This window comes from Trichosurus vulpecula, chromosome 2 (genome assembly GCF_011100635.1).
Source record: "Trichosurus vulpecula isolate mTriVul1 chromosome 2, mTriVul1.pri, whole genome shotgun sequence".
NCBI classification, from domain to species: Eukaryota; Metazoa; Chordata; class Mammalia; order Diprotodontia; family Phalangeridae; genus Trichosurus; species Trichosurus vulpecula.
Window position 1 is genome coordinate 54290420 of NC_050574.1, and position 18560 is coordinate 54308979.

Sequence of the window (18560 nt, forward strand, 5' to 3'; positions counted from 1 at the left end):
CTGTGAGGAAACATATTCATGTTATAAATAGAAATTGAGCCAACTTAGCCTTAGTAAAATAATGGTTATTGATAGTTAAACTAGCAAATGCCTCCCTCCCCCTCACAATGTGTATTCTGATTACATCAATACATATTTATATCTGTTAGGTAGGTCCCTTTGTCACTGGGAAAAAGTTGAGAGCACAACCCATTCCATAAACTGCAGGGCATTTCCCCTTGGGTGAGATGCCCTCTTGGCTAAAATAAGCAATCTGACTCAACAGGAGACCACCTTCATTCTCTACTGTCTGGTGTATATTCTCCTATGTATACTTTTCTGATTTTTGTTGCTATGATTTGGGTAAATGAATTTCTTCACTAAAAAATAAAAACAAAAAGGAAAATTTGAGGGGTAGAGTCAGGTTAAAAAAACCTACAAGGAATTTAAATGCAAAAACACATAGAGAAACAATATGAACACTGAAGTTCAAACAGGAATCAAGGGCTGGCCATTCCACTGGTAAACCATAGCCCTCCCTTCACTCTGCAATGATAAATTCATTTTGGCAAATCAGCGTCAGTATTTTATCCTTGCACCGCCCCCACCCCCAGCACCTCGTGAACAGTTTTTGGCTATCCACCTTTATTTTTAAAAAGCATACAAGAAAGTCAAGAAATCAGATTCATATCCTCTCCTCCTTTCTTGACAGGTTTTGCTTATTGCTCTGTGCAAGAGGCTGCTTTAACACAAGGACACTTTAACTAGACTTCAACTCAACTTTTACATGAATTTTAAAAAAAGAGTACCTGGGGATTCCACCCAAATCAGTTATCATGGCTACAGACTCTCCTCATTAGTACTCCATACTAAGATGTGATTCAATGGATCAGACATTTAAATGGAAAGATCAGAATCATGAAGTCAAAGATCTGGATCTAGAAATCACCCTCACTTGGAAAGTGAGGAAACTGAAGCTCAGAGACAGGTTGAGTGACTTGCCCAAGGCCCATATGGCCTCACAGGTAGGACAACAGCAGAATTAAGATTTAGCTAAGATTCTCTGACTGAATCTGGTGCTCTTCCCCCTACACTGCAGAGACAGCCACGATCTGTTCTCTTTCAAACGGAAACATGCAAAGCCAGTTTCTCCCAAGGGAAGAGACTCCAGCTCATCTGATAGCAACAGGACTTCTCAGTTCTTCAAGAACAAGGCAGCCAAACAAGCTGTTCTAATGATAGTTTGTAATTAGTAATTTGAAGGTAGCTAGCTGAATGTCACTGACCATTCTTCAATACTTTATGTTCTCACAGGCCTGGGGACTTGCCTCCCATATTAAAGATCCTACATTCTCATCCTAAGTACAGCACACTAAAAAAGCCTTCCTCCCACGCTCTTAAGTTTATGTAAACAATCCGACTGTGTCTTTTTTATCCCGTGATTCTCCTACATGGCCATACCATCTCCTTTTCCAATCATACACTTTGGACAATGTTCTTCATGTAATTTCTTATGAGGAAGTTGGTGAGATGGTAATCGATTCACACCCACCAAGCATCTCTTCACTGCTCTGAGCCACCTGTTTTCTAACATTTAAAGAGGCTGAGCAAAGAAGAGGGTTTGGAGTTGTGTTGTTTCTGTCCAAGAAGGAAGAACCAAGAGCAAACGGGGCTGAGGGGGAAGGGCAGGGGAGTTTCACAGGGGCAAATTTAGGCTGAATATAAACAAAAGTTCTGTAACCAAATCACCTAAAGGTAGAGTGGTGGGCTTCAACTATAGTCAGGACTAGACAGCACTAAGACCCCTTCCAACTCTGGGACTATGTATTTAATAAGATTTCATCACTGGATCAATATTAAATCTCAGCAAGGAAGCTCCCTGATGTCACAAAGTCCTCTGCAAATAACATTATCTAGAGGACTTCATGATTAATGAGTAACCATGGTCCATCTGGCTTTGGCAAAGGATACTGCAAGAGTGAGGAACATCTTGGCAAAATGTACTTTGCTTAATTAATGTCTTGCTTGACACTAATGACTGAAGTATCATTGAGCAAAGCTACCTCTCATTGCAGCCATGAAGGAACCGTGTATAATCTTTTACATGGGCAAAAAGACACCTTTGCTGGGAAGTATTTCTAACTCCATTTTACTCAATGGACGTAGATGCCTTTTTCCAATCACCAAATAGTAGGATCTTGCATTCTTTAAATTGTTGAATCAAGATTAAATCACTATGATCTGCTATATTTTGTTACTTTCTCATATTTCCATACAAAAAGACAACTGAAGAGATCATTCTCTAAAATTTTATGGTGGGAAAACAGGTCATTAGCTATTGGTATCCTTTCGATCACCTTTTGTCATTAGTAATCTTGTCCATGATGTGCCCCAATGTTTTGTGTCTTCCTCTCTTTCAGGTATCTTGGGATCGGTACCCCTCAACATCGTGACTATGAATTATTATCCACTGCACGTATACATAGTTTAGTTCAACTGTCCTGATCTTTTCTTCTTAAATGCCATTCGCATTCTTCAATTAGCACAATGGGGCGTGAGATATTAGAATCTAAATATAGTAGTTCACTTTGTATGATGAAGATTGCTATAGAAGTGCTAAAAAATATATTCCATTTTTCATCTGTTCTCTTTTAAATGGTGTGGAGTGCTCTCTGAATCTGGATACAAATATATCTTTCCCTTTGCCACTCCTTTCTTTACTCTTCTTACAATTCCTTCCATAATATTTTGCAAATGACTTTCTAATCTAAGCCAGAATTGTTCTTGACTATCATGTGCCACTCCATGCTAATTACGAAGATCAAGCATTTGTAGATCATTGGGTTCCTTTGGCCTCCGTAATGTTAAGGGTGGCTGCTTTACATCTGCTGGACACAGGGTTGGATGAATACACAGGGAAGCAAACAGGCCATTTCCAGTTCTAATTTGGGGATATTATTTTACCAAAGTATCAGGTTGGAGCTGTTGTAATTGCCCACTGTCTTCTTACTCTTATTTTCTCCTAGCACTGCATTGCTTTTTGCTTTTTGCTTTTGTTCTAACAATCACTGGTTGGATTTTATAAGTTACTCCCACATCATCTGTTTGTTGTTAACCAGAGTATTCCACATATGACCCCTCCAACTAAATCCTGCTCAATGAGACTAATGAACTACAAGCAAAAATTTCTACAAAATCACAAATTTCCTAAGCTTTTGTACTGACAATCCACTTATTTTAAGTGACATAGAGTCCTAAATATCAGTGGAGGAAAAGTTGTGAAGGGAAAAAAATGTTACAGATAGAGGAGAGCCTTTAGAGCGCTGAATTTAGTATAAAGTCAAGAGCTCCAAAGTTATATGAGATGATGTCACCTGGTAAATTTGAGTGCAGCTAAAGCTGATGGGGGTGCACAAGAACTGGGACTGAGCTGATACTGACACACCAAGGGTCGGTGGGACAATGTTTTTTTGCAGAACACCACAACATAGCCAGGCATGTAACAGGCTCACTCCTTTCCCCCCTCCTCCCAATTCTCTATTGACTCTCACATAAACTCCTCATTCTGATGTGGAAGACTTTCTAAAATCTGTTTCCAACTTCCCTTTTCTACCTTTATCTCCTAATTCTTCTCTTTGTCCACCGGTAAAATCTGAATCAGACCAACAACTGCTCCCTCAACTGTGCATGCCACCTACCACTTCTCTGCTCTTGTAAAGAGCCTCCTTCCCTGCCTGGAAGATATTCTCTGCTTCCTGATGTCTCTCAGAACCCTGTCTTTTGAGACTTAGCTCGGTGCTGTCTTCATCTTGACCCCGCTGTTAGTCCTCTTTCTGTATGGAGACAACCCTACAGACAACTTACTTAGAAGTGTAAATGTGAGATCCCTCCAGAAGAGGGTAAACTCCTTGAGGGTAAGGGACATTTGATTTGGGCTTTTGACCTCCAGGGTCAGGAGATATTCACAGTCTGTGTTTTATAAAAGTGGTTTCTGTGCACTTGACCAAGCTAATGTGTACATTTCTGCCAAGTCTGAAGGAGCCTTTGGAGCAAAGTGTATCATTACTAAGCTGCCGAGGGGAAACTACTTTCAGTGGACTTTTCTTCATTTCCATGGTCATGTTAGCTGCGGTTGTGTTTGGATTCATGGCTTCCATGTCCTAAAGTGATATAACAGACCTGCTTATGGAATTACTTAATTGCTGATTAAAGGGTCATTTCCTCAAAGAATGTTCCTATTGAGAGTCTCACAAGGTCGTCCGTGCAACTACAACACATTGGTAATACAGGTGCTGAATAACCTAAGTGATCACCCAACACCGGGTGCCACAGATTAGCTTCTACTCCCAATCTCAGTGCTTGCACTAGCACAGGGGACAGCTTTTAAAGCCTAATGCTCAATAGTAAAAACACAAGATCCTTTCCATAGGACAGCAGCTCTTTCTGACATTATGCAAGTGCTCGTTAGGAATCATGACCAGCAGCCAAGGTTCTGATTGTGAAGACCACATATCAAACTGTTACCGATAGTCTTTAATTATTTTTATTTTTTTTAAAACAATGCATTTTTAAAAACACCTAGAATCTAGATATTCAGGGCTATGAGACGAATAACGGAAATGGAAAGTAGAGAGCGGTTCTAGAAACAGCAAAGCTCTGGAGTGGTTAGTAACCAAATGCAGATGGGACCCCAGCAGTACTGACTGCCTCTTACCTGAGGAGGAGTGGGTGTTGATGTAGGTCTCCCAATGGGAGGGGTAGGGTTTCTGCTGCCACCTCCAGACATGATCTCCTCTGTTATGTCCTTACCCCCTTGGTTTGGATCCCGGATCCGTATCTACCAATGAAAACAAAATATCATATGCAGAGACTGAATGGCCATTCACCGGGGGGGGGGGGGGGTTGTAGAGATCAGTTTACGTGTCAAGCAAATTTCCTAGGGAGACAGTATAGAGCAATGCAAGGAATACAGGATTGGGAGTCAGAGGGCAAGAATTCAAAATCCTAGCTCTGCCGATTACTATCTGCACAACTAGGCTAGCCACCTTTCCTTCTCTGTGCCTCAGTTTTCCCTGTTGTAAAATGAGGTTCCTTACAGTTCTGACCTACATTCATCCAATCCAGTGTCCAAAAGATGTTTACGTGTAGTAAGAGGTATATACGGAAAAGATCAATGATTTACAGAAATAATAAAATAGTTAATTTTGGAAATCGTTCAAAATTTCTTTCAAAATTAGTGGCAATTAGACCTGACTTAAGATACACAGAAACAAAGACTTGTTCAAAGAGGATAAGTTGCTCTGAATTTCTCATTCAAGAAAAATTTCAGATTGTCTCTTTCAGCTTCCTGTGGGTTCACTGTTTTGTTTATTCTGCTCAGGTCAAGCTAGAGGTAATTTCATATATGCTACAATATAAACAATGACAGTTAATTCTGTGACCTTAGAAAACTCACTCCACTTCTCTGTGAACTGTAATTTAAAATCTATTAAATCAGGGAGTTGGATGAGATTCCCCTTAAGGTCTCTTTCAGTTTTAACAGTCAACAATTATCTATAGAAGCCTCTCCTTTAAACAAACATTTCAGTTGGTTTGTAGTGATTCTAGCTGATCTCTTGAAACTAACTCCTACCTATTCCATGCATCTTCAGATGGACAGGTATCCACATACGGATGGCACAGGAAGGTCCAGGAAAATCAGCAGATAAGTAAATCATTTCTGCTTTTAAGACTAACATTTAGTTTCCCCATTTTATGTCTACTGTCATCATCAAAGACTTAGCACAGAAATGAGTTTTTGCAAAACTCTATTGTAAAATAAACAAAAGTCTTAGTGACCCCAAAGTTAAAGCACAGTTTTAAGCCATAAGACTTTTGGAACATCCTGTACAAAGCCACCTCCTAATTCAAGTTTTCGACCTAGGCGTCATCCTTGACTCCTTTCGTTCACCCTCCCTAGTATTCAATCGAGTTGCCAAATCTTATTAATTCCACTTTTCTGCTATCTTTTGCATCCTCCCCTTCCTCTTCCTCACACTGCAATCCTAACAGTCCAGGTCCTGGTCACCTCTAGTTTAGAATACTTCAGAAGCCTCTTATCTGCCTTCCTGAAGCCAGCCTCCCCTCTTCCAACCCACCCACCAAAGAGCTGCCAAACTAAGGGTCTGACAGTACAGGTCTAATTATGTCATTCCCAACAACTCTGCTCAGCACTGAAAGCGCTTTAAAGCCTGGTCTGTCTTGCTAAGCTAATCCTCCATCACTCCCTTTCCTGCATTCTATCTCACCAAAGCAGCATGCTTGGGGCTCCTCATACATGAGATTACCTCCTGCTTCCAGCTTTGTGCAAGCTGTCTGCATGCCTCCAATGAGCTCCATCATCACTCTCATCTCTGAAAATCCTTGGCTCCTCTCCTTTATGGCTCAGCTCACACCAAATCCATAAAGAGGCCTTCCCGAGTTCCCCCTTTGTTACTGACATGCTTCCCCACGGGAAATTATTTTGTATATATCAGCCTAACACAAAGGAGAATCTCCCCAGAGACATGAGTGATTTTGTAGGTTTTTTGTTTGGTTTGATTTTATTTTTTTTTCAAAGAACAAAAATTTATTTTCTTTCCCCCTACATTGGAAAAAGAAATCAAAAACCCTTCTAATAAGCAATAATCAGGCATATTAAATTCCCACACTGGCTTCATCCAAAAATATATGTCACATTCTGTACTCATCACCTCTCTATCAAGAGCTGGGGAGTATGCTTTACCCATGAACCATGAATGTTCCCTAAGACTTTTTTCCTGGACCATTTTCTCTTCTCCCTCTATACTATTTCCTTTGATGATCTCATTAGCTCCCATGGATTCAATTACCATCTAGGCATAGGACTCTCAGACCTATTTCTCCATCCCTAATCTCTCTCTTGATCTCTAATATTGTATCTCCAACTGCCTATTGGGCATCACAAACCAGGTATCTCAAGAGCATCTTAAACTCAACTCGTCTAAAACTGAACTCATTCTCTTCCTCCTCTGCTCCTGACTTGTCCAGGAGACCACCATGCTCCCAGGCTTGTAACCCAGGTGTCATCCTCAACTCCTCACTTCCTCACTGTACCTCCATTGGCCAATCAGGTGCCAAGTCCTGTCACTTCTACTTCTGCCGCTATCTCTTATATACACTACCTTCTATCTCTCCTCTGACACAGCAGTCACCCTGATGCAAGCTTTCATATCCTTCAGCCTTGACTATCGCAACAGCCTGCTGATGATTCTCCCAGCCATAATTCTCCCCGTTCTATTCTGCTGTCCAACTGATCTTCCTAAAACAAAGATGTGACCATATCATCTGCCTGTTCAGTAACTCCAGTAGCTTCCTATCACTTCCAGGATTAAATACAAAATCCTCTGTTTACAGTTTTTCTTTTCTTTGTTTTTCTTTTTTGTGGAGGGGGGAAGACAGGGAAATTTGGGTTAAGTGTCAAGTGTCTGAGGCCAGATTTGAACTCAGGTCCTCCCGACTCCAGGGCCAGTGCTCTGGCCAGTGCTCTACTCACTGCACCACCTAGCTGCCCCCTCTGTTTACATGTTAAAGCTCTTCGTAACCTGGCCGCTTCCTACCTTTGCAGTCTGCTTGCACCTGACTCCTCTCCACAAACTGCAAGAGTGACACTGACCTCACACTCAACATTTGCACTGGCTGTCCCTGATGCCAGGAATTTTCTTCCTCCTTCCTTCAGGTCTCAGTTTAAAGTTTCACCTTCTTTAAAAATCCTGGCCTAGTCCTCCTTAATAATTTTAGTACCTTTCCTCTGATGCTACCTCCAAGTTGCTTTCCTGTACATATCTTGCTTGTTCATCATTAGTCCTCTGCATATTCAGCAAGATCTGGTTTTTGGGAGGGGCTTTCTTTGTATCTCCAGCACTTACCACAGGGCTGGGCGCATAGTAGGCACTAAATAAATACTTGATGGGGGCAGCTAGGTAGCGCAGTGAATACAGCACCGGCCCTGGAGTCAGGAGGACCTGAGTTCAAATCCAGCCGCAGACACTTGACACACTTTCTAGCCTGTGTGGCCTTGGGCAACTCACTTAACCCCAATTGCCCTGCCTTCCCACGTCCGAAAAACAAACCAAACAAACAAAAAATAAATACTTGATGACTTGACTTCATCATGAGTCCACTAGGACTATGGCCAGTCATTGCACTGATCAGAGCTCTTAAGTTTTTCCAAGTTTGTCTTTACAGTGCTGCTACTACTATATAAATCCTCCTGGTTCTGTCCATTTCCCTCTGCATCAGTTCATCAGGCCTTCCCCAGGTTTCTCTGAAACCACCTCTCCTTCATTATTTCTTCGAACACAACAGTTTTTCATCACATTGATATGCCAAAATTTGTTTAGCCATTCAAACGGTTGATATCCCTTTACTTTCCATTTTTTTTGCCACTACAAAAAGGGCCATTATAACTATTTTTTACATATGAATTCTTTGACAATCTTGCTTTGGTATTTTTATCTATAGCACCTAGCACACAGCGCTTGTCACATAACAGGCACTTAATAATTATTTTTCGATTGATTTCACTGAGATAAAAGAGAGACAGGAGCTATTTTCTAGACTGGCCAATGATGTACCTGTGTGTGTGTGTGTGTGTGTGTGTGGTATGTTGTTGTTCAGTTATGTCTGACTCTTTAAGACTTCATTTGAGATCTTCTTGGCAGAGATACTGGAGTGGGTTTCTTTTTTCCAAGTCATTTTACAGATGAGGAGGCTGAGACAAATAGGGTTAAGTGACTTGCCCAGGGTCACACAGCTAGTGTTTGAGGCCAGATTTGAACTCACGAAGAGGAGTCTTTCTGACTCCAGGCTGGCACTCAATATACTGGGCCAGCTAGCTGATAAGTATACATAGTCACCAATTAATATTTCTGCAACCTGAATTACAATCTTCCATGGCAGTACCATATTAGTAACATTGAACATTTATCTGAAACATAAAATTTCAATGATTTCCCCTTTTTTGGGTAATGAATGACCTTCCACCACATATCTCACATTAGACTTCTTTGTACTTCTATAAATGTATTTAACATGTCATCATACATATTATGGTTACTTGAGTTTCCATCAAACACCTCTATTAGATACTAATAGATGGTAAGTTCCATGACAGTACAGACTCTTCTCATACAAAAAATGTGCATCATCATCTAGCACCTTAAATAGTGTTCTAAACATATTAGGCACTTAATAAATATTTAATAAATAAAACTGGTACCTGCAAGAACTTCCATTTGGAAGCCATTGACTCTATTAATGCAAAAACTGAGGAGCTCCAGAGTGGAAGTGGTTGACCTAAGATTCCACAGCTAGATGGTGGGGGAACCATAGTAAGAATTAAGATTTCCCAACTTCTGGTAATAATTCTACCAAATTTTATGTTTTATGTGGTAGGGGAAATGACTTCTAGTGAGCTTAATTTCAATGCATCATATCCTTTTTTCCTCACATTCCATCTTAATATTGTAGAAACTCCACTGTTCTGGGTGTTCTGTTTCCTACAGAAAGGAAATGTACATAAAGATGCAGTTATCTTAGATGTGAACTCCAGGAAGAATTAGTTAATCTAGCACCAAATGGATCTCATCATTAGGCAGTTTCACATCTAAATTCAAGCATGTTCCCTGAATGCAGCATGAGGGAGAAACTCCAGTGTATACACTGATGAGGGAAAAAACAGCCCTAGGGAATGAGTTGCTATTTAGGGGGGAAAAATGGTGGCCAGTTCTCTACTGTGAGGGGGCTCGGGTACTAACTAACGGTTCACAGAAATGCAGTGCTTTATGATTTAAAAAGCACTTTGCTGACAGTGACTCTGAGAGAGGTAACACACTTATCATCCCCATTTCTTGGATGTGCAATCAGAGCTTCAGAGAGCAGAGATGAACTGGACAAGGGTTTTCTGACTACAAGAGTAATGTTTTGCTTACTTCATCCTGCTTGGAGATGGTTCTAAAACATTGTGGAATTTTTTAAACTCTATGATGTTCCCTCTTTCTACACTAATCCAGAACGATGTAATGTCAACCATACTTGGTCATGCTTATTCAAAACAAGCCTAAACTCATTTTCCTCTTATCTGTAGCCTCAAAGGAAAAAGAAGTGACATCGATGCAAAAAAAGAGGGAATGAAAAGATATTCAACTGAAAACTACCAGCAGCAGCAGGGTTAAGTTTGATGAATTGGAAATGAATCTATTTTGTTCAGTTGGGAAAATTTGCCTAAAGAATTAGATGACCACATTAATATTACTGATTTTGAAACTTTCCAATAAACCCAGAACAATGCATGAAACAGGATTCTCTCTCAAGAGTTTAAAAATACGGCTCCTTCCTCTAGGGAGAGGTAGGGAACTAGCGCAGCTGAATATCACATACACTGCCATTCACAATCAGAATTTCACTTGTTTTTCCTTAACCTTTTTTTTAATGGATGGTTCAATTTGGTGAATGGAGGATATTTTTGGAAATGATCGACGAAGAAACAGAAGGAACTAATAAAGCTTACGAGTTTGTGTTGTTGCTGTTCAGTCATTTCAGTTATGTCCGACTCTTCGTGACCCCATTTGGGATTCTCTTGGCCAAGATACTGGAGTGATTTGCCATTTCTTTCTCCAGCTCATTTGACAGATGAGGAAACTGAGGCAAACAGGAAGAAGTGACTTGCCCAAGGTCAACACAGCTAGTAAATATCTGAGGCTAGATTTGAACTTAGGAAGATGAGTCTTCCTGACTTCAGGCCAAGCACTTATCCAATGTGCCACCTAGCTGCCCTAAGAGTTTATGAATTTTTCTCTAAAAAGAAAGCAGAATTTCTCATCTCTGAACATCCCTAAGTAACACATTTTATTAATAAACTACAACCTCTGCACTGGAGAACCGGGCCCAAAAAAAGGCCCAAATAATGTGTGATCTTGACAGTCCATTTAAATTTCACATTACTGTCAGCATCTGAAAATGGAATGGGAAATTGCAAACAATCTCCAGGGAAAATGTCTGAAAATGTCTGCAAGCTATCAGAATTGCAGCAACACTGGGATATATTGAGTAGTTATGCTAATCAAGGTATGTAGCTGGCCAGTGTCCTAAAAATATTTTTGAAAAGAATTAATAATACATTTCAACTTCAATTGGAATATGGTCATACTATCATAATGCACTACTCAGGAAGTTCAAGAAGGTTTATCAAATTCTTCTGCTTTGGTCTATCTTATGATAGAGAAAATAAGATAAAGCAAAGAGCAAAGAAGTTATCATCGAAGACGCTTTTGGAAATGGCTCTTTGAGAACCAATTACTGTCTCGATGCGTATGGCAGAGGAAAGGGAGGCTGTCAGATTAGACAGATCAACAACAGCACTAGGCCTGGCATCACAGGATGAATTCAGGGTCTGCCGCTGCCTCTCTGGTTAACAATGAAAAAGTCACGTGACTTTGCTGAGTCTCAATGTCCTCACCTGTAAAATGGGGATAAGGGATCACTGCACCACTCTGAACTTATAAAGACATAACTGGGAAAGTGCTTTCTAACCCTGAAGATGCTACAGAAATATACACTGCTATTACCTACTGTAAATGTTGTTTGTTTCCATCCCTCTGACTTATTATGATGCTAATAACTCATGTTCACTGAGCATTTTACAATGTGTAAGGTATCAAGGAACTTCATCTTGTTTGAACCTAACAAACATGTTACAAGGTAGGCACTAAGGTATTATTATTGTCTCTTTACAGATGGGGAAACAGGCTCCCGAAGGTTGTGATTTGCCCATGGACAGAGTATCAGAGGCAGGAACTGAACCTGATCTTTCCTGACTCCAAACCTTACACTCTATCTGCTCGGCCACACCACTGATACCATGTCTGATGTTCAACTGAAGGGGAACACCTGGATACATGTGGAATAAAAGCAAGGAACCAGTCAGCTACATGGAGAAGAACTGGACCACCCAGCATGATCAGAGGGCACTTACTCTAACTCTCCCTCTTGGCAAACATTTAAGAGTTATTAAAACAATACCTATTTCCACAAAGGAAATGCTTATGTTTTGTTCACTGGTTTGAACCTATTTTCCTTAACTAACCCCACATATAAATCCCAAAGGATCATCAGAGAGTGTGGGGTTCAAGTGGCAGATCGCCAGCAGGATGATGCAGATAAAGGTTTGTGAAATAAAGCTGGGCCAGGTAGGTAGTCTCAAACCCCCCAGAGCCCAGCAGAGAGCAGAAAAAGCATCACATCTATGCCATCTCCCAGCAGTGAAAGGACACACGTCGATGAGGAAAACATACAACATCAGGATACTCTGTCCAGCGAAGCCAAATTCTTGTATAAATTCCTTCTTCACTAACTGCCAGACCAGCTTAGGCAAGGCCCCCCAAATAGTCAGGAAATAGCAAAGTGACTTGTTTTATACATTTACCATTTGCCAGAGCCTAAGAGACCCGCTTAACATTTAACACATGCACAAGTCTATGTGGAACAATGCTTTCTTGAAAGTGTGATTTCTTTATGGGAATTTACTGTTATGAGGGGCCTTCTAGAATTCTAAAACCTGCCTTCACAGTGTAACCAATGATAATAAATCTAAGAGGCTCAGCATAAGTATCTGTGGCCACGACTGACGAAGATACATCCGTAATGCAAAAACAAGAGAAGCCCTCTTACCGTTTTTTTCTCTCTCTTGGCTGGCGGAGGCTGCTGCTGGGTAGGCACTATGATAGGTGCTGACTGGTACACTGGCTGACTCGGGTAGAATGGTGTTCCTGGAGAATTGGGAAGGGAGGAAAACAAGGCTTCAGTTCACTGGCCATCTCTACCTGATGAAGAGTGACTTTTTCCCTTTTTAAACCCATGGCCCAAGAAAGGCCACTTTAAAAAGCCCCAACCATTATATATCAGTAAATTTCTATTGTTCACTCCCAGCTACGGAAGGTTAACCAGCAAAAGGCTGAATTCAACCATAAGTAGTGGAAAACCCCTATCTTCATTGTGCATCAAGCATAAAAAGGCCTACACAATACTACTTTCAAACAATCAACATATACTTAGGAAATGTCTACTATGTAATAAGGCACTATGCTGGGGAGGAAGGGTAATGGCAGAGAGGGAAAAATTGCTCAAGTTTAAATTAACAGTCCTTGCCTTGAAGGGGTTTACAACCTGGTAAGGGAGATGAATCATAAATACATGAAAACTTAATCAAACAAGATTTAGATAAAGGCAGCAGTACAAGATATGTCTCAAGGCAGGAAAGGACTAATTGCCAAATGAATGACAAAGACAATGAGGGATACTGAGCCCAGAGGAACATGCAGTGATGGTGGGCCGGTGTGACCTGGGAAGACTTCAAAGAATTGGAGGGATTTTCACTGACATGGCATGACAGAGAGGCTTTGGCTAGACAGAGAAGAGTGCTGAGGGCCTTCTAGATTTAGGCAGGGAGATAGGCAGACTGGCCTAAACCGAGGTAAGGAGATGGGAAAATGTGAAGCATGTTCAGCAAGTTTCACTGGAGGGGAGCAATCGACATAAAAAAAGGAAACATAGTTTAGGGTTAAAGCTCCAAATGAGGCTAAGGAATTTAGACTTTATCCCAGAGGCAATAGGGAGCCACCAAAGGTTTTTGAACAGAGGGAATGACAAGATTGAAATAATTTTTTAGGAAAATCAATCTAGCATGGTCTACAGCAAGGACTGTAAACTCCATGAGGACAGTGACCATCTTGGATAAACTTTGTATAACTCCCAGCACCTAACATAGTACTCTACACATAGTAGGCACTTAATAAGTGTTTACTGAGTGAATGAATGGACAGATGGACAGATGGGTGGACAGATGGACAGATGGTTGGATGGGTGGGTGGATGGGTGGATGGATGGATGGGTAGATGGGTGGATGGGTGGATGGATGGATGGATGGATGGATGGACTGACTGGAGAAAAGTGGAGGATAGAGACTGAGGGCAGGGAGACCAATTTAGTGAAGGCTACTTCAGTAGTCCAGGCAAGAGGAAATGAGGACCTGAACTAGGTGGTAGCATCGTGAACAGAAAAGAAGGAACTAATGCCAGGACATCACAAAGAAAGAATCAATAATAACTGGTGACTGAATGAGAGGTGAGGGAGAGAGAGGAGTCAAGATGACTAAGGTTTTTAAAGCCTACCATTAACAGAAATAGCAAATTCTGGAAGGGGAGTCAGTTTTGGGGGAAAGATGATGAGTCCAATTTTAAGCATGTTGATTTGAGCTGATGGGAAGGCATCCAAGTGGAAGGAGGCAGAAGGCAGGTTGAAACACAGGCCTGGAGCTGGGGAGAGAGGTTAAGGATGGGAGTCATCCGAGTAGAAGTAAGGATAGATGAGATCTCCTAGGCGGAGTATATTTTCCAGCAGTTAAAATGTACAGCACAAAGAGGGGGAAAAGGCTAGTGACCCATAGGGACAGGGCAGGAAAGAACCTTAGACATCATCCTGTCTAAAGCCCTTCAATTCACAGATGAAGTAAGCGAGGCTAATAACTGAGGCTAAGTGACCTAGTAAAGGAACAGCTAAGCCAGGATTCAAACCCAGGCACTCTGACACCAAAGCCAGAGTTCTTTCCATGATAGCACGCTGCCTTTAAGATTATTTCAGGAAACTCTTTTCATAGCATTGTCTCAACACCGAGAACACAATTCAATCCTATTCTGAAACCATGCTGACCTCTCAAGACCTTAACTACTGAACTTGAGAAACAGCATACTCTCACAAATGAGGTTTCAAATGTTCCTAGAACACCATCTACTCAGCTTGCCAAATTTGTCTCTCTAAGGCAAATAAGACCCAAAAGGTGAACCAGTCATTTTTACAAAATCTCCTAACGAAAACACTGTTGAGTCAACAGCACAGGAGGATGGAGTAATCTCAGAATAGCATACCAAGGCTTCCTTCTAATGGAAGGCATTAGAATTAGTGGCCATTTACCCTACCAAATATCTTACAAAATAATTACACCTAGCCTACAGTTTATTTTAGGATTATGGTGGAGGACAATTTGAATAACATAATTAACTGCAATTTTCATCCTAGTGTAGTATCTAATTATTGCTATAAAGAAATAACATTAATGATATTGTTTAAGGAATATAACAATCAAGAACAAAAATTCTTAATCTGTCATTTTCCTTCATCACTTGTTTTTAATGTAAAACAACTGGTTTCAGTGACTTAAAGATTTTTTCCTTCTTTTTTCTATTCAATTCTATTTGAATTTGGAATCAAAATAAATTCATTCAAAACACATAAGGGTTTTAAAGTGTGAGAGAGAAGAGAATGTGTGTGTATCTGGCACATAGTAAGTACTTAATAAATGCTTTATCTATATGCAGATATATACATATATATATATGTATGCAAAAACACACACATAAAAACAAAGATACACACACATATACACACACCAAAATACTCAAAAATACCTCCAGAGACAAAAACATTGAGGTAAACCAGAAAGCAAATAAGTATGTGAGCCCTCACCAAATGTATAAGTTGGAAGGGATCATCATCGAATCTTAGGCTTAGGGCTAAAAAGGATCTTGTTCAGCCATTTCAATCATGTCTAACTCTTCAAGAACCCATTTGGAGTTTTCTTGGCAAAGATACTGAAGTGGTTTGCCATTTCCTTCTCCAGCTCGTTTTACAGATGAGGAAACTGAGGCAAACAGGATTAAGTGACTCACCCACAGTCACACAACTCATGTGTGTCATTTGAACTCAGGTCTTCCTGACTCCAGGGCCCATGTTCTATCCACTGTACCACTTAGCTGCCCCATAAAAAAAGGAGCCATTTAATTCACCTCCTTATTCTACAAAGCACAAAAATGAAGCCTGAAAAGGGAATTATTTTACCTGAGGTCAGAACAAGTGGCAGAGGTGGGATTCCAAACAAGGGAATCCAGGACACTCTGAGGGGGCCCTAGCACTTCCCTACCATAAGCAGGGACGAGGGAGGAACTACTTCCTGGCCAGGCCAATCAGCCTCTGTTCAGTAGCCTCCTAGCCTGTCTCCCTCAGGCTGGTATGACTGAGCAGGGCCTGCTTCCCAGGCTGTCTGACCTTTTTCAGGTCTCCATGGCTGTCCTCTAGACACCATGCTGCTCTGTATTTCTCAGTGTCAGTAGGTTATTATGCAGTGCTGTGTGTGTTCTTGCACACTTTCTGATCTCATTTTTATCATTTGTTCTAATTGTCTTTTGATGGCTAATTCAACAAGCACTTACTATGAACCAAGCACTAGGCACAAGGCCAGCCCTAGGAAAACAAAGTGAAAAATGAAAGATCCTTTCCCTTCAGGAGTTTATACTCTCTGATAGTTAAACAACATGTAAACAGATACACAGAAATAACAATCTATACTAAGTAAACTCAAAGTAATCGGGTGCACGGCCATACGAACAACAGGGAAGCAGTAGAGACCTTGAAGGGAGGTGGTGCTTGAGTTAAATCTTGAAGGAGCTGGGAATATCAAAAAACAGCTGAGAATGGGGAGCACTGCAGGTATAAGACAGCCAGCCCTGGGAGGATGGGGAACGGATGAAATGGCATCTCTGGTGAAATAGGAGAGGGCCCCACTGACTGGAAAGCAGCGTGGCGTGGGTGAGTAATAGGAAATTAGTCTAAAAGATAGGCTGGAGTTGCACTGGGAAGGGCTTTAAATGCCCAGCAGAGGAGTTCATGGTTTTTCCCAGAGCCAATAGAGAAGCACCCAAGCTTCCTAAGCAGGGTCACCAGAGCACAGCCGGGTCGGGGCCTTAAGAGCCTCAATTTGCCGCTTATATGGAAGATGGATTGGACACCTAAGGCAGGACACCATCTTGGGGCTATTGTGGTAGCCCAAGTGTGGGGAGTTAAGGGCCTCAAGTAGGACAAGTTACCGATATAGGAGTGTACAAGCTAATGGTTTGGGAGCAGCTCCCACACCACCCCGGAGCCTTCTCCAGTCTAGCATGGTCACTTTCATTGCATGTAATGCTTGCCATGCTCAGCCCTTCCCAACTCCTTTCCACAAAGGCTTTCATGACACAAAAGCTTGAGGATTCTGTGCAGAATCTTTGAGCCTTTGGCCTCTTTTGCTAGTTAATCCTCAGGCCTATTTTCCACCATCCTCCCCTATCACTCCCCTTTGAAGTGGAATCACTGGGTATTGAAATATACAGTGGTCTACATTGTACAATCTTAATGAACTCCTCACAGAATTTCTCTATTTTCTTATCTTCCGCAATGAAAGGTGTTTTATATATAAGCTATAATATTTTTGCAAATGCTCAGTTTGAGTACTGTAATCCAAGAGTAATAAATGTCAAATGAAATGTTTCTTATTACCTTTAGACACATGATAAAACTCCAATTTCTTTATTTGTCTCTCCAGAGAAAACCTGAGAGCCAGCTGAGCTCAACTTCGTTTTCACTTCTGGCTTCATTTTTAGTGAGAAGCTGGAGGTTGTAATAATTCAGTTCCTCTTGTAATATGTCCATTCATCCATCACTTTACAATGTCTCACATTTAGAGCACCAGCACTTCAAGTTTATAGGTGGTCTTAAAAACCATAGCATTGTTAGCACTTTCAATCACCGAAGCACAGGAAAGGGGGCCAACATGGCACTACAGATCACTTTGCAGTTTGCTTTGTTTGGGGGGTTGCCAAGGCCAAATTACTAATCTCTTAGTGCCTAGGCTTCCGCATCAAACACTTTATCCAGGCTGATCTTCAGAAAGTAGATAGAGATGGAGACATGAGCCACTATAGAGCTGGTCCAAACCGGGCACGTGATTAATGAGGGAATGGCATGAGCAAAGGAATGGACAAGGGAGAGGGTAGGAGACTAGTCGGTCAACAAACATTTATTAAGTGTCTACTACGTGCTCAGCATTGTCCTAAGCACTGGAGATACAAAGAAAAGGCAAGAGTCCTGTTCTCAAGCTCATAAGCTAATATGGGAGACAACATGCAAACAACTGTATTCAAACAAGCTACAGAAAGGTAAATTGGAAATAATCGACAGAGGGAAGGCACTAGGATTAAGTGTGATGAGGAAAGACTTTCTGTAGAAGGTGGGATTTTAGCTGGGATTTGAAGGAAGCCAGGGAGGCTGGGAGGCAGCAATGAGGTGGGAGAGAGCTCCAAGCACAGGAGGGCAGCCAGTGAAAATGCCTGGAGTCAGGAGATGAAGGGTCTCATTCAAGGAACCACAGCAAGGAGGCCAGTGCCACTGGACCACAATGTACGAGGGTGAAGTGTAAGAAGACTGGAGAGGTGAGGTGATGGGGATGGTCATAAAGCACTCTCAACGCCAAACAGGAGTTTCTGTTTGATTCTGGAGGTAACAGGGAGACACTGGAGCTTACTGAGTAGAGGGGCGACATGCTCACCCTGGTGCTTTAGGAAGATCGACTAGACAGCAGAGTGGAGGATGAACCTTTCACCCTTTCCTCTCCCTTCTCCACGGCTTTGATCACCTCATTCAGCCCTACCTGGAATGAT

At 41.4% G+C, this 18560-nt stretch overlaps 1 protein-coding gene across 3 annotated transcripts in view; it reads right to left on the minus strand.

Moving 5' to 3' along the window:
* Positions 1-18560, minus strand: part of EIF4G3 (eukaryotic translation initiation factor 4 gamma 3) — a 385863-nt gene that overhangs the window by 147292 nt on the left and 220011 nt on the right. For all 3 annotated transcript variants that reach the window (XM_036742705.1, XM_036742704.1, XM_036742703.1), the window contains 2 exons: positions 12706-12803; positions 4694-4816 (listed from right to left, as the gene is read on the minus strand). In XM_036742705.1, coding sequence (XP_036598600.1) covers positions 4694-4816; positions 12706-12803 — 221 coding nt within the window. The remainder of the gene's footprint in view (positions 1-4693; positions 4817-12705; positions 12804-18560) is intronic.